General features: G+C 47.6%; 1 protein-coding gene across 1 annotated transcript in view; it reads right to left on the reverse strand.

Annotated features, from left to right (window-relative positions):
* Nucleotides 1–16,859, reverse strand: part of COL4A1 (collagen type IV alpha 1 chain) — a 148,859-nt gene that overhangs the window by 35,912 nt on the left and 96,088 nt on the right. The window contains exons 11-23 of the mRNA XM_059041904.1: nucleotides 15,851–15,886; nucleotides 15,290–15,331; nucleotides 14,007–14,093; nucleotides 13,462–13,488; nucleotides 13,270–13,320; nucleotides 12,098–12,142; nucleotides 11,961–12,014; nucleotides 9,965–10,006; nucleotides 8,363–8,447; nucleotides 7,989–8,024; nucleotides 5,724–5,888; nucleotides 2,521–2,616; nucleotides 496–579 (exon numbers count right to left, since the gene is read on the reverse strand). Coding sequence (XP_058897887.1) covers nucleotides 496–579; nucleotides 2,521–2,616; nucleotides 5,724–5,888; nucleotides 7,989–8,024; nucleotides 8,363–8,447; nucleotides 9,965–10,006; nucleotides 11,961–12,014; nucleotides 12,098–12,142; nucleotides 13,270–13,320; nucleotides 13,462–13,488; nucleotides 14,007–14,093; nucleotides 15,290–15,331; nucleotides 15,851–15,886 — 850 coding nt within the window. The remainder of the gene's footprint in view (nucleotides 1–495; nucleotides 580–2,520; nucleotides 2,617–5,723; nucleotides 5,889–7,988; nucleotides 8,025–8,362; nucleotides 8,448–9,964; nucleotides 10,007–11,960; nucleotides 12,015–12,097; nucleotides 12,143–13,269; nucleotides 13,321–13,461; nucleotides 13,489–14,006; nucleotides 14,094–15,289; nucleotides 15,332–15,850; nucleotides 15,887–16,859) is intronic.

Consider the following 16,859-nt stretch of genomic DNA (forward strand, 5'->3'; position numbering starts at 1 on the left):
GAGCTCAAAACACGTCCACCTTTTCAAGACTCCAAAGTGCCAAGATCTTTATCCTACGTGGATGGCGTCTGAAGCGTCTCGAGACACAGTAATAACAAAACTGCCCAAGACGGGCTCAGAGGGGGGAAGAGCGACCCCCAAATGCACGCAGGTAACACCGACGCGGAACGGCTACGAACCCCCGCCCGCAAGCCCAGGGGCCACTTAAACCAAAGCAGGCGGGTAGCCTCCTCCAAGGTAAGGAAGTTTGCAGGGCCGTGTGAACCACATGCTGCTCTCCTTTGACTAGGAAATCTTTCTGACACTGAATTCGTAAGTCCTCTTGACAATTTTCAACAAAATGGACAAATCCTAGAAGTGGGGCTTCACATTCTCATCTCGTGTTTCAGTGTGGATGGAGAAAACCAGGTCAGGGAGTAAGCTATGCTTCACTGTGAAGGTTCCAACCCACTGAGGCAAATTCTGACCTGGCCCCTTTCACATTTGGGGCCTTACCTATTTCTCCGGGGGGTCCCTGTGGCCCTGGGGGCCCACGAAGTCCTGTTGAGTCACAGATGAGGCAACTGTCTCCTTTTTGACCTGAAAAAAGGGACACGGGGTGTTATATAGAAGAGGTAGGCAGAGTCCCTGGAGCTCAGTGACAGCACAGGAAGGGGAAGAGGAGGCCACCATTTACCTAACACCTGCTCCAGACGCGTCCATCTGCCGATGGCCGCGTGTCCCGGACACGAGGCCCACCATCCGCCCTCAGCATGCACCACGGGTAACCACGGGTGCCCTTCTAAGGAATCCCATCCTCTGCCCTGCCAGGGCACAGGCCCTGCCTCACTAAAAAGTGATCCACAACTCCATTCGCCCATCAGCCTGAGACGATTTGACTCTATCATTTTGTCTCTAATTCTAATACGTCCCATCATCTTTCTCTTTGATTATGTATTTTTAAAAGCCAACTGCACATATAACTCCTGGACTTTAAACCTATGTTCCGGGCTGACAAATGACAGACGGGAGTGAGAAGGCACAAAATCCAGGGCAAAGACCTGACCTGACATGGAGGACCCAAGAGGGGAGGGACCCCAGCACATGAAAATGGGAGGAAATGCCTTTCTTTGGAAACTCTAACCTCTTACATCTTGATTTGCAAACTAAGCTAACAGGCCTTCGAGTGCCTTAGACGTGCGTGTGTCCTGAACCTTGAATGTCAGGTTTCTAGGCACAGGTAAGGCAAACAGAGGGCAGAGCACACGTGGAGAAGCTGTCACTCAGGAGTCCCAGAGGCTGGGTTGTGTGCCCCTCGTCCCCTCACCCTGACCGGCACCCCAGCCCCAGGCACACCCCACACCAGGCCTGGTGTCGGGAACAAGGGCAGAACAGGAGCGCCTCAGTCACGGGGATGCGCTGTTAGTTGCCTAGTAACAGTTGCCTAGTAACCCAGCCAAGCTGCAGGTGCCGTGGGATCCGTGGGCGTCTGCTCCTGAGGCTGGAAGTGGACGGCGGGAGACCTCGCCCCACAGGCGTGAAGGCACAGGGAGAAAGAGGCTCCTCTTAGGAGCCGGGGGATGGATGGACACAAGTCTCAGTGCAGAGAACCTGCTGACCATTGTGGCTCCATCACAACATGGAACAGCCTCTACCTCAGAAAGTGCGAAGCAACCGGTAACTAGGGAGATTCATGAAAAACAAATGACACGCCAACTGGGGGCACAATCCTCCCCGCTTGAATTCTAAGATCACTTTCATCTAAGGTTCTGCAACTTGCATGGCTGTCAAAATTCTAAGACATTTTCCATGCATTTGAGCTTCAGGCTTTAGAAGAGCAAAAATTCTTTGCGATCCAAAGCCAGAAATGGGGCCCACAAGGATCAGTTTTTGGGGGGCCGCCCTCTCTCTGTTCTACTCTCTGGGTATTACGAGACATATACTGAATAAATATTGGAACATCCTTTGTTTACTCCACACTAAGACGGGACTGTTTGTGCAGTGATAATCCATCGTTCCCAAGATTGTGAAGGATTTTGATGAGTCCTGCGTCGGCATTACAGAGGACACTTGAAAAGTCTAAGATAAAACTCAGAGCCAAGGGCGGAGGTGGCTGATTCATCAGCGCACATCTGCTCACCCTGATTACGGAAACTGGGATTGAGGGGCGGTGAGCGTTCTGTATACAAGCTTGTGATCCGGCTTCAAGGAAAGACGTGAGAATGCAATCTCTGACTTTGAACCAAAGGATCGCAGGAAGGTATCAATCTGAGAATTTAATCTGCTGACCTCACAGAGGGTAAAGAACAGGGACTCTGACTTCAGGGCCCGTCTCCCCGTTATCTCCCAGGTGATAAACTGTCTCTTCAACGCCCAACAATCTCAGCAGAGCTGTCAGGAGACACATCTGAGGCATGGACTTCCAGGAGAGCTTCAGATAATGGAAGAAGATACCCGTGTCCACCCGAAGCCAGTAAGTGTGCAGAAATGTATCTCGCGCCCAAGCACAACCATCATGTTTTAAAAAATTAAATCTCTTACCTTTTTCTCCCACTTCGCCTGTCAACCCCGGCTGCCCCGCACTTCCGGGAGGGCCCTGGTCGCCTGGCGGCCCGGGCTGGCATTCCACAATTCCATCTGCAACGGGTGTTTAACAATGAGAGGATCACTCCCACCAAACTGAAGCTAGGTGCTTTCACCCTCTCTTGAGTCAATCTATTACAAAGCCAAACTTTATTCAGGTTACTTGGCAAGTGTTAGAAATCCAGCTGTGGTCTGCTTTGAAACGACCCTAGTTCGTTAACTTGTAAACCATGCCCAGCGCACATAGCATCCATCCATGTCCCGTCACAAGCCGTCAATGCTAAAATTTCTAGTTTACAATTCTAACGCTTATTTCAGCGCATCAGCCCTGTCCTGAACCTTACTTCACGTTATCTCGCGAGGTACACACCATCACCCTTACGTCGCAGGTTAAGAAACTGAGGCTCAAAAACTTAAATGATCTGTCCATGCCCTACATCTGTGAGGTCAACACGGAAACTTCAGCAACATTATGCCTTTTTTTCCTCCTGAGCAAACGTACAGTGAAGTACTCATTATTTTAGAGACACAGACTGCCCGTGGGAAAACGCCTCTAATTGTTTGTTCCTATTCAATTCTCAGCATCACTGACGTGAAGAAGCATGAAAATGAACTGCGGTGACGCAAGCACCATCTGTTGTGGGTTCTAGTAAAAAAAAAAAGTATTGTTTTCGAATACACACAGTGATAGAGTTTATATTTCCTTCTCCAATATCTCTGAAGGGAAATGACAGAGTGCGTGCTCGAACGGGCGGCTCTGTGGGCACTGGTCACGACCGCAGCCCGGACATTCACGGCTGCAGCCCCTGCCCCCCGCAGCTCACACATCAGCTCCACAGGGAGGGACAGAGGGTGAGAAGCATCCCAGCCTTTTGGGCTTTTCACAAGGGATGCTGGGGCAATGGTGGGAGTGCTCTCCCCAAACACAAAGGCCTAAAAAAGCACCCAAACTTCTCTGTCTGATGACTTTGTTTAGAGCTCAGAGGAAAAAGTTTCAAGTGTGTAAGAAATGAAGTCCAGGGGTTTTTTGTTTGCTTGTTGCTGATGTTTTCCTGGGAGCTTCTCTGAATAAAGCACAGGTGAGGAGGAACCCTGGGGTGGCCGTATCTCTGCCCTGGGTCCTCTGGCTCCGGCCGGCTCCTTGGTGACCCCATCGGTCTTGAACAGATTGGAGTCGTTATTATGCTTCAAAAAGCTTCCTTTATAAATTCCTTTCCTGGGAAGAACTCATTCCCAGCCCTGCAAGCCGAGGTGGCTGGACTCCCCGAGTCTGGAAACACAGGTGCGTGAACACTGACAGGCGTAAAATTATTACTTTTCCAGAACACTCCTCCTGCCAGCCTCCTCTCCATCAGAATCCCTACACACCCCTGGTAGGAAGGCAAGTTACCATCCTCCTCAGAATGAATTTTAAATAATTTTAAGTCTAAAGCAAGAATACAGGGATGTGTCTGAGGAGTTCTGAAGGGCAAGTTCAGGTTCGACGTTTCCACGGTCTGCTCAGGGAGGCTCGGCCGTCAAGGGCGGGGAGGGTTGCAGCCACGTGGGACCAGAGCCCAGGAGCGAATAGGGCTGTAGGCGGCTCCACGCTCCCTGGTTAATGAGCAATCGAAGGGTCCCAAGGTGGAGATTCGTTAAGATGCAGCCTCTTTAACGTGCACTGTCAACGTGTGTAAAAATCTCACTGATCAATGATCACTCAGCACGCTGTGATTGTGAATCACCTGATTTGCACAGACTGGAAAGGGCAACCCGGAAACCTGGAGGGTGCCTATCACAGCGTATTCGGCCCACACATCCTATACAATTCACAGCAGAGAGAAGTTCAAGTCCTTCCATGAGATGTGTTCACATTTCAGAACTGGCCAACTATGAATATGAAAAAAAGGTTCTAGATCTCCCCATGGTTGGCTCTCTCGCCAGGGTCTTTGCCGATCACTCTTATTAAAGCTGAAACCCACGCACGGCCCAGACCTGTCTTCCCTTCCAGGCTTCCTTTCCTCCTGTATTTGCCACCTCCTGCTACCACATAATCTACTGATACGTATTTACTTGATTTCTGTCTCAGAATGCACGCCCAGGAGGACAGGATTGTTTTGTGGGCTTTGTCACAGGTCTTAGGGCAGCGCCTGGCGTATCGTAGGCACGCCAATGTTTGTTGAATGAGTAAGTGACCAAGGAATGAATGAATAAGGACCCAAAGGCCCTTCTGACGCCTGCAACCTTCTCTTGGACACATAGAGGGAATGTGACTTTGGATTGCATGCCTCGAAGACTTCGATATTTGATCTTCATTCTCCACGTTTCACATCAGAAGGGGAGGAAGTCCCCGTAAAGTCACAGGGGATCCATCCCTCTGGCCCATGAACAACAGGTCCGAGGAAATTCACGCTGATCTGTTCCCAGTGAAGCTTCACACCTGGAATCACTTGTTCCATCCAGTCCATATCTGGCCTCCCTACGTAGCTTCATCCGTGAGAAGTCCTTTCATGGAGATGGGTCTGCATTCCAGCAAATAAGCCACCCGGCACCTACAGCATGGAGACCCCCTTCCCATAACCCACGCAGGACCCGTGCCTCAGACGCTCGGCTGAGCACACGCTGGAGGTCTGAACTTACACCTACTGGAACGTAGTTTAAATCCCCTCAAAGCTTCTTTTATTTTGCACTGCGATGACTTTGGAGTCACAGAGCCCCCTTCACTGAATCAAGAGGTTCCTGTTCTGTGCTCAGCTTTGATGGTAGGCAGACGAGAAAAATCCAGGTAAACTACCGTTCAGATTTGAAGTCACTTACAGACAAAGCAGCCCCTTCTCCGTGTGTGTGTGTGTGTGTGTGTGTCTTAGTACCAGCTTGTGTCTCTAGATGAACAGACTGCGTTCCTTTCCCCGTAAGAACCCTACAACTCAACTGGTTTGCTTTCTAACTCCAGATGCTGGTTAGGCTGGCCCCTATTCCCCTAAACCAGTTTCATTAGCTGATGTTCACTCTTCCTTTCTGCAGTGACTAACTTTGCAAAGACAACTACGTGAGATACGAACAATTCAGGAGTCACTGGACACCCGGCCTCTGGCACTGCACCTCCCCCAGCCCTGCTTAGCCCTGACCCCCCATCTGTCCTGGACAGGACACCACGCGAAATGGACCCAGAGGGAACTCACTTGTGTGGCCTGGCTGCCCAGGGGGGCCGGGGGGCCCAGGGGGGCCCGGTAGCCCATCCCTTCCACCTGGTCCGGGCAAGGACACGCCTGGCAAGCCCTGGTCACCTTTCTCTCCTCTTTCACCGGGGAAGCCGGGGGCACCAGTCAGCCCTGGTATCGGAAAGCCTGAAAGCAGAACAGAACTCATGGACACAGCACCACACCAAGTGTCACGCCGACAGCACACACTGGTCATGGGCACATGTCCATGGCTGAAAGGGGACCTGCTCCGGACAGGTGAGAAACTGCATCAGCTTCTCACCACGTAAATGCTGTTGGGCAAAGGCTCCCTACGAAGTAACTGCAAGGAAAAGGGGCTCATTGTGTAGACATTAACATCTGTGGATTTCCTTCAGTGCAAATAGTGTCCCCAGTAGGTTAGAGAGAGTACTTTCCATTTCTGCTTAGAGAATAAAGAAAGGCGTAAGAAATGTCCTTAAACAAAGCAGACGTGGACAGGAGGCAAAGCGCGTGGGAAGCGTGTTGGAAGCAGCTAAAGAACAGAGTCGGGACAAGGAAGACACAGCCCGGGAAAGAGTGCGACGTCCAGGTGGAGGTCAGAGCTGAACACGGGAAGTCGAGCTGAGCCGCTGTGGGTTTGGAGGGGACACGATCGTAGGGCCCGGTGACGGCCGAGAAGGGTTTTGACCTAGTGCTCGAGACACAACGGTCCAGGAGTCTGCAGGCGAAGTGACTTTGTGCTCCGGAGAGCAGAGAGCTGGCCTCTGGTCCCAGCGTCTGCCCGACAGGTGCAGGGGCGTGAAAACAGACAGATGAGGTGACACAGGAAGAGTCAGGTCAGAGTCCCGAGGAAGGACGGACAGACCCCCAAGCCCCAAACGTGAACTTGAGTCCCAGGTGAGAGGCTGCAAGTCGCTGAACCCGCAAGCACGGCACGTAAAAGAACTGGAGGCCATCCGTGGGGGCTCCAGCCCCATCCCTACCCCAGAACTGGTGTGGGAGAAGCAAAGGAAGGGTGGAGGATGAGCCTCAGGGAGGCGTGGAGGCGGGACCTGGGGCCGAGGGCCTCTGCCGTCAGCAGGGGGTGGGGGCTGGACCGGGGGCATACAAGGCCAGAGCAACTTCAGAGACGGTTTCTAAGAATGACGGCTTAAGACACTAACGGGGTCAGACGGGGGGTTTTAGAAAGCAGAACTGCAAATGCTGCCGGGAGGCGGGAAGTAACATGGTCACGAGGACAGCTGGAAGGTCCAGCAAAGCTTTACAACCAAGGAGAGGAAAGTGGCGGAAAAGAGGGAAGAGGGAGGACTTTAAGGGCAGATGCCGAAATTTTAGCAGAGAGGAGGCACGCAGGGCAGCGAAGTCGGCCTTGAGCCACCGCTGCTGCGCATCTTACACGGTGGGGCTGGGTTGTCCGGGTGTCGTCTGTTCCAGCAAAAACAAAGGAAGGGGCTCTGGGGGGACTTAAAAGTCAAGAACTGTCAGGAAGGGAAAAAAGAAACTGACGAAAAAGAATAAGGAATAAAAATTAAAAATAGAACGAGACACAAGCAAAACCTTCAGTAAGAACAGTGCGAACGCTCCGCGTGCTGTCGATTCCAGGGCACCCGAGGGTTTCAGGCCGAGCACTCGTTACCTGCGCTCTAGGACCTGGGATTACACGCCTGCAGTGCCTACAGACAGGCCTCTGTGCATACAGAGAAGTGTGACCCCCAGCCTCCGATTACACAACCCGGTAGAAATGCAAAACTAGCACAAAACAGCTGCACACTTAGTATAAGCTCAGTGACGCAGGAGTCCACCGAGAAGCAAGACTCGAGGTGATCAGATTTGTCAGAAGAGGTTTCGGCCTCGAGTCTGGTCTCAAGCCGAGAAACAAAGGCGGTTCCAGGCAGGGCAAGGGAGAGCTACGACGCTGGGGTGTGGGTGGAGGTCTTCGAAAGGCCGGCGGTGCCCCTGGGAGCAGCCGGACGGAGGCCGAAAGGCAGGGGGCTTAGATCAGAGGCAGGGAGACGGGGTAACTGGATGAGAGATGTAAGAAGTGCCACCTGTGAAATACACGTTTATAACGACATGTTAACCTGCCATTTACAAAATAAGCACCGTCCTAGGAGCACGGGTTGTTTTCAGAGCTAGACAAATGTGCAACAAAATTGCTAGCCGTTGTACGCAAGTTTCTGACTAATGCAGAGGATAAACATGTTCAGACTAGAAACGTGCCGAAGGTGTACAAATACTCTAAAAACGTAATTTAAGGGTGCTCACCTGGAGGGCCTGGCGGGCCTTGTATTCCTGGGAAACCTGAAAAAGGAGGAAGAGAGCGTGGGACAAACTGCGCCCGTCTCACTTGTGGCTTTTACGTTGTGAACTTCTGTGCTCGTGGGCACCCCCGGTCCCGGGACAGGGAGCTCCGAACTCGGGGAGATGCCGCGCCCCTGACACTGCAGAGATGCAGGGAGATGGGCTCCTGGAAACCCAGTGGGATTGCAAAAGATGAACTTGAACAGCACTCGGTCACCACATGGTCCTGCACGGCGCTCAGGTGTTATCAAAATGCGCATGAGTGCAGGACAAAGAAGGAAAAAAGAAAGGACACGAGAAAAGAAGGGAGGAGGGAAAGAAAGAGGGAAGGACCTTACCTTTGGGGCCTGGCTCCCCTTTCAACCCTGGAGCCCCTGGGTACCCGCGCTCTCCTTTCTCTCCCAAGGGCCCTGTGCCGATAACCTGAATTACAGAAGAAAAGATCACCGCGTGGCATGGCAGGGGACTCTGCTGTATATTATAGCACAGATGAAGAGATAAACACATCTTTTACTATTTCAAGACATGTGAAAGTAAAGAAGGAATAGTGGTGGAAGAGGAAGGGGAGGGGAGAGGGAGGGGAAGAGAGCGGGAAGGGAGAGAGTACTGAAAACATGAAATGGGTATATTCGGTAGTGCCCTCCTTGCCGAGAACTTCGCCAGGCAGCTCTGCTTCCTTTTGTAATCATCTGCTTGGCAGGGGCTTTACCAATGAAGTCAAGTTAGAAACATATTAATTCTGAGGTTTGGGTGTAGAATTTCTCAAAGTCCACGCAAGCTGTAAGAAGAATAGTCTTCTTTAAAGAGTATTATCTGAAAAACTGCCTTAAATTTCCTCAGGCAATATGTAACAGGAACACTCAAACTTTTTCTTATTGGAAGGGGTTTTATGCTTCACTCTTTTACATGGTCAAAAGTGGGGACTTCTTGAAGGTCCTCGTAAAATGGGGCAAGAAGAAGGCACTGTGGCCCTCACTAAAAGGGGGTGAACCAGTTCACCTCAATTCTGAGTTGCTGAAATTCGAAGACAAGGACCATACCAAATATTGCCTATTACCCTTAAGATGTAATTCCTCTGTAGCAATTAAATGATGGGTATTATTAAGGTCTGCTGATGAGGTTAAGGTAAAAAAAGATTATTCAAAGGCAGATGCTGGATTAGAAATATGCGACATGGAATCATCTATTGTATGACGTGTTAAAAGCATAAATACTTTGATAAGTATAATACTTTGATCTGGTAATCCTATTTCTGGAAATGCAGCCTAAGGAAGGATTACTCAAATCCCTCACCTAACACACACAGACACACACAGGCACGTACAAACATTCACCACCACGTTGTACCCATGCAAGAGGCCAGCAAACAAGGGAATGGTCATATTTCACTGTTTGCAAAAAGAACTGGGGCAAAATGGTTACAAGTATTGCACAACGCTCTGAAAATGACCATTTGAAGATAACTTGAAAACGTGAAGAATGTTCATTTTTAAAAAGAAAAAAATGTTACGTACATTGGACTGCAAGTACATAAAAATATGTATACGGACAAGGAGTCAAAAGTTATTTGCAAAAAATAAAAACTGTTCTGCTAAGACAGTCAGATCATGGATGATCTGTTTCTCTGAGCAGCATTTTCCTTAACAGACCATTATTTTTTTAAGTTTCAAAATGTGTTGCTAATACTCTCATCCATGTGCAACTCTTTTAAATTTAGTGGTCAAAGATATGCAGAAATTGTCCAAATACAATAACAAGTAAATACCAAATGCCACACAATACAAAATATAAATGATCGATTCAAACTCTGTGTACCCCCTACATCAAAACGTAATTCTAGGACCGCTGTGGAGCATGTGGCCTAGGTGACAGGCCAGCCTGTCTCTCTCTTTCCTTCTTTTCAAACGATCTCACAGACAGCAAATGTCACTGTTACTCACAATTCCAGGTGGGCCAGGAGGGCCTGCTTCACCTTTGTCTCCCTACAAAAGAACAATAACTTCACTTGCATTTTTTAATTATAAAGGTTGCCTTGCCAACGGCAGGGTTGAACTTTTTTTTCCTAGAAAAATAGATCGTGCCCACTGTATGCTAACATGATTGTCCTCTCCTTAGAATCTCTCACTGTGATTAGTCTAAAGTGCTCTGCAACTATTACAAGCAAAATCGATACATCTCCCCTTGCTTTGCATAAGTGTGACATCCGAAAATTGAGATTTCTACAAAACGTAAACGGAAGGCTAATTATTCACATTACGAAAGAGTTCATGCTTCTCAGAGAACCTCAACAGAATCATCTGCAAGTTGAATTCGTATATGGTGGTTTTTCTTCTTTTTCTTTTTTCTTTTATTTTTGGCCATACCTTGCAGCATACAGGGTCTTAGTTCCCCGGCCAGGGATCAAACCCATGCCTCCTGCGGTGGAAGCAGGGCGTCTTAACTACTGGACTGCCCGGGAAATCCCATACAGTGGTTTTTCAATACAATAAAAAATAAATGAAATAAAATGATACGAAAGCTTAGGGTGGCTAAAAGCATTTTCTTAAAGAAATCATTGTATTTGAGGATTTTGGTGTAAGACTGTCTAACTCTACATTGGAAGTCATAATAAAAGGATACTTATGGTTTTTTCTTTCCCCTTAAAATCCAGCACGACTTGAAAACATTGGATGGATAAATTCTCATCACTTTGAGGCTTAATTTAACCCATATTAGATGAAAAACTCAAAGAAATCAATCCTTTTATATCTAATGTTCTTATATAAGTATCACAACAACACGTTTAAATGTCCTGATACATGCACATAATTTCACAAATGCCCATTTTTTCCCCATTGTTTCCTTTTTTTTTTCCTTTTAAGCTAAGGCTTTAAACTCAGGTGTTAAACCAGAATTAGATGTTTTGATTTTTCTAATTTGAATAAAAGAAGAGATTTTAGAACTACCTATGGGAGCTTAAAAAAATCTTAGCTAATATATCTAAAAATATTTACCTTTTACAATCTACAAGAATTGACTTTCTCATAAAGCTACAGTCTTAGAAAGGGATTTCTCCCTTTGTCACTGGCATTGATAAACCAACCCTGAGGTCCTCTCCCTACTGTTAAAGATGAATGTTTCAAATCCATTTCTCATTTTAGTAGAGATTTACATTACCTAGTCTCATGACTAAAAGAGAAAAATAAACCAACAGTGAGTTTTCTCTGAGTATCCGACTGGCAAATATTTTTTAAAGTTTCATAACAAACAGTTGTCAAATGAAAGGGTTCCAGGGCGATGGAAGTGCTATTCTGGGGGCAATTTTATTGCGTATATGACAAAAGCCTCCCCCAAAAAGGGTGTAAACATTAACCCCAAAATTATACTTTTTAGGAATTTATGATGGGAGATCATCAGACAAGTGGATAAAGATACTTATAATGAGAAAAATGTGTTAACGATCTACATAACATGCAGTAAGAGGTACGGAAAGGCATGGATATCGTAAGTGTTGATGTATAACCACATTTATGGATGTTGAAATATATCCTCATTATGTCATTAAGGGAAAAAGCAAGATATATCATGCAATACACCATTTTTTTAAAATCTCATGTATGTGTTTGTACATGGGACAATTATTAACTCTGACCATTTCTGAGTGGGTAATAGAAAAATTACACAGGCTTTCTTTTCTCCTCTATATGTTTCTGCATTTTCTTTGCTTCATAATCAGGGAAAATTAATCTACTACAAAAAACACATAAAAACTTAAATGAGTGGAACATTTTATATTTTTTTCTTTAAAAATTTATGCGTACAAATAGAACCGCTAGGTTGTGTTTTTCCTCACATGGAGCATACATTTTATTCTTTGAGTGCATGGCCCTTTATTCTAGAAAAACTTCTAGGTTGAACAAAATGAAGGCAAAAATTCCAAGTAGGGTCACCATTTACCTTTAAACCCTCTCGGCCTGGGAGTCCTGGGTACCCCGAATCCCCCGGAAACCCCTAAAATGGAACAGAAAGCAACAGCAATCGTCAGCAAGTGAGGGCAACAGCTTGCTTTTACAAAATCACAGAGAAATACTTACTAGACTCCCTTTTTCTCCCTTTTCACCATCTTTTCCTGGTTTTCCCTGTACAATAAAGATGTAAATATTAGCAGTGCATAAATAATAATAACAAACTTGCTCTAACACCAAGGGTCTGAATCAAATACAAGGTACTATGTTGTATGGACCCTCTGGGTGAGTTGGCCTTGCTACAGTAACAAATCACGGAAGATACATTAAATAACTATGAACGAAAAGAGCTCCAACAACAGAAGAAGACTTTTCACTATTTAAAAAACTGGAGGCTGATTAGCTCCCATCTTCTAGGACATCATTACGTCTGGCAGCCGAGTCTACACCAGAGAAGTTTTCTTATTGGCAAGTGAGTGTCTGGCAGACGGTACGTCACTGATTCACTTTAACAGAAGTTTCCGTGCATCGTTTCAGGGTAGAAACTGAACTGCCTCAGCTACTGGAGGCGGGTGGGTCTCCTGTCACTGCACTCGGGGCGCGAGAAGCACCTGAGCATCTGGCCTCTGGACAGAGCTCCCGGCGGGCTTGGGCGGCTGGGAGGCGGCCGCCAAGGGTGGCTGGTGCTCTGAGCAGGCGGACAGGTGGCTTTCAGTGAGGGGCCGGCAGGGGGCACTGTCTGGTCGGGGGGCGGGGGCGGGGAGGAGTCATCTGAATAACAAAGGGCCTCAGCCGTCCCAGGGGTCTTTCTAATGGTGACCACCTCCTTATTCCTGCTCCCAGGGCTTCAGAAAGGCTCTTCAGCAGAGGAAAGACCCCTACAATCTCTTTCAGTCTATGCTCCTATGAGCCTGTGATTCTAGGAATGCAGGAGAAATGATTTCACATCAGGAATAAGAGGACTTTTGTTTTTAAACATCTCTATTGGAGTATAATTGCTTTACAATGGTGTGTTAGTTTCTGCTGCGTAACAAAGCGAATCAGCTATACGCATACATATATCCCCATATGCCCTCCCTCTTGCGTCTCCCTCCCTCCCACCCTCCCTATCCCACCCCTCTAGGTGGTCACAGAGCACGGAGCTGATCTCCCTGGGCTATGCGGCTGCTTCCCACTAGCGATCTGTTTTACATGTGGGAGTGTATACATGTCCGTGCCGCTCTCCCACTTCGCCCCAGCTTACCCTGCCCCCTCCCCGTGTCCTCAAGTCCCTTCTGTACAGGACTTTTGAAAGCACTTACTCGGGGTCCTGGTTTTCCAGGTTCACCTTTCTCTCCAACCCCTGGCATCCCCTAAAAGACAAAAAGAGAAAGAATTAGAGTTCTCTGTATATTTAAATAAACTATTAAATTAAGTAAGCATTCCATTGAAGGTGGAACACATGATGGTCTGTCCCACAAAATAATAATGATAAACAAGATTTCAGTCCTTACCTGAAATCCAGGTTCACCTTTTTGGCCCTAAAATAATTTTCAAAAGAGAGCAAAATTAGCACTATCTAGAGGCTATATCAGTTTTTATATGCTACATGGAACAGGTAAAAGGGAAAAAAACACCTTTTCCTGATATAGTAACCAAAAAATTCACATTGGTCTGCTGCATCCACTTCCTGCCATCAACTGGATTACGGATGTAAGAAGGGCAGAGTTCACACATCTGTCCCACAGCAACCGCAGCCTCCTTCCACCCTCAGCTCTCTCCCTCCTGTGGCCCAGCCATCGTCCCCTCCCCACCTTGGTGCATTTAAGAAACCCTCACACAAGAGGGTCGGCCTCAAACTAGTCTCGCTCCAACCCAGGTCCGGCTGCCTTTGCCTTCAGGAAGCTCACTTCTTATGGGATGGGTGGTCTATAAAACCCTGTTTTCAGGCCAGGGCGAATATAGCTAGAGAAACTGAATTTTGACCCAGTCTCTCTTTATGCCTTGGGATCTGCCCACAATGAGGAAGCCGGCGTGCACTGGACCAGGTGTGTCCCACCTTCTCTCCTTTCGCAGCATACTCTCCTTTCTCTCGAACTTGAGCTTGTCCTGGTACTCCGGGGGGCCCGCTGACCCCTTGGTCACCCTGTTGGCGCAAGCGTCTGGGGTTAATCGGAGGCATAAAGGCAACTACACGGGGAGGAGAAATGCAGAGCGGGGAGAAGCCCAGGAGAGAGCGTCCGTGTTGAAAACATGACTGCACTCTGTTCCAGCCTGTCCTTTTGCCTCTGCAGAAAATTAAACTTCAGAAGGAAGATGGTCCACTAAGGCTATAAAGCCAGGGGGAGGCTTTCCCGCTCAGGGGTCACCCCATAACGACGGAACTTGCACCTCTGCAGGACAGATGGATGTGTGCATATATGCACAGACCACGCATGTAGACAGACAGCGCATGTCTACACGCCAGGACACATATGCTGGTCTGTCACGTTTGATGGCACGGAGGAAAGGCACACCAGCCGCCTAGTAGCGCCTGGGAAGAAAGGAGGTCTCTTTACGTAAACCAAAAAGAAGCATCAGGGAGCTCTTCCTCAGAATCCTAACTGCTGGGTACAACGGGAAACACAGGAACCCCAGCCGTCACACGACAAAGGAGGTCCAAAAACTTCAACGGCGTCAACCGCAGAATCACTTTACTGTGAGGTTTATGAAAAGACTGGGTGGAAATCTGGGGCGGGAAGAGGAGGCCAGTGTTCATCCACCTCTGCCCGGACCTGCACTACACTCGGCTGGCAGCCGTGCAGCCGCAATTCCAAGAACGGCCACTTGGTGCCCGTTTTGTGGGTCCGGTCCAGGCAAAGCGGTGGCGAGATCTCCAGAGCATCAGGGACCCACTGCCAGCCTCTCATCCTTTCTCAGCAGGAGGAGGCTGCCTGTTCTGGCCTGTGCACCCCTGCCTGCAAGGTTCTTCCCCCCCAGCTCTGGTACGATGGCTTTCGTCTTTACAGGGCTTAATATAATGGCTATGCTACTGACAGCCAGGTCCTAAATTTGACCTTTTCCTAATAAAATCCAGGACTGAGAACATTTTGATTGAATGTGTGAACAGAGAAGTGGAATAAATGGCCTCACTGCATCTGCATCTGTGGGTCAGATCCCACGTAGAATCATCTCAGGGAATTCTAGCCGTGCCTTCAGGGAAGATACTAACAAACTCAAGAACGTTCAGAGAAGGGTATCCATGGTTATAAGCATCCAAGAGGAGGTCCAGAGGCAGAAACCCGATCATGCTTAGAACTGGGATTTTAAGCAAGAAAACTCCCCAAAGCAAAGAGCACTCACCTTGTCACCTTTTGGCCCTTGAAAACTCAAGCCCATTTGCCCCTGTTGATTAAAAAGTGGAATCCGTTATTAGCATTGTTTACTTTGTTCAAAATCATCTAACAACATGACGTGAAATGCAACAAGATGGTACGTTTAAGGCAATAACTTCGTCTCACAATGACATAATCCTTTCAAGAAAGCTGTGATCATGTTGTATTCAATGTCTATAAAAAGGTTTTTGTAAGTATTATTGAAAAAGAATCCTATAAAAACCTTTTTTAAAAAGCTTAAGATTTTTAGACTCTGGCTTTAAAAAACTAAGGAAAAGATCAATGATTCCATAACTAATGGATGGATGGAAGGATCAACAGATTGACAGATCAACCGATCAATAGATTAACTGACAGACAGGTTAGACAGATCGATGGACAGGCGGATGGACAGATGGTAAATATATAGATAGATAAAGAAATTATAATTTCCCAAAACTGTTTACAGAGATGTAAAAAATGAGTTACAGAAATTTCATGATAGTCTTATACCAATGTCAAAGAAAGACAAATGAAAAATAATCTTTACCTTTTCACCTGGAGGGCCAGGAGGGCCTGGGGGACCCTGTAGGACAGAGCATTTTAATTAAATATAGCTCACAACCCTGGTAAGCTTTAAACGCTTTTTTGTACTGACGTTATCGTCAGATCTCATGGTTAAGGTGATGATTTATTTGTTAAATATTCTTCCTGTGCTATAGAGCGGTTAAACTTTGAAAGTAACCAGAAATTAGTTCAGGACGATTATTAACAGGGATGGAAACCCTTCAGACTCGTAGGGGCTGTGGCCTGTGGAATCCACTAATCTGAGCACCTGCTGGGCTATCAGACAGCGGATGCAACCAGCCAAACCCCTGAGAAGCCTTAGCGTTTCTAGTGTGGAAACATTTGTCCACTTTGAAAACTGCTGCTGATCTTTCCAAGTTAAATGAAGTTTTCAAGCGGCGAAGTCCTCAAAGTTCCTGTGTTTGCAACAAAATTTCAGAATGCTTTTTATAATCATTAAAAAGGCAAAACTAGTCATTCTTCCCTCATGTAAACGAGTCTGTTACAGGAACATGAAAGAGGTTAACATCTTGCAGCAATGGATAGAAGAATTGCTGGATCTGAACCCTAAAAAAAAGAATAAATTTAAAAAGTAAGGCTGAAAATCTCTCAAGGGCTCTCAGGCAGGCTGGGGGAGGATGGCAATAAACCCAGGCACGCCATTCATTCCCAGTGAACGCGGCGCTCGACAAATAAGTGCTGTTAATATTAAGTCTCTTGTGCCCCCAAGAATGTGTGGGTAGAAGGGGCTGATGCCACCCTCGTCCTCGGGGCTATCAGCTGTGAGGGACGGCTGGTGTCAGAGCAGGGCTTCCTGGGAGGTCCTCTCGGGTGCTCAGTGTCTAGTCTCTGTCCCAAAGACACTGCAGCTTCTTCACAGCCTGGTCTGGGGCCACAGCCCCGAACAGAGCAGGCCCTCCGCTGTGGCTGCGTTGCCACAAGGGAAGGTCCAGGGCAGGGCCTGCCCTGTCCATCTCTGAATCCCCTCCTCA

Source organism: Kogia breviceps, chromosome 16, assembly GCF_026419965.1.
Source record: "Kogia breviceps isolate mKogBre1 chromosome 16, mKogBre1 haplotype 1, whole genome shotgun sequence".
NCBI classification, from domain to species: domain Eukaryota; kingdom Metazoa; phylum Chordata; class Mammalia; order Artiodactyla; family Physeteridae; genus Kogia; species Kogia breviceps.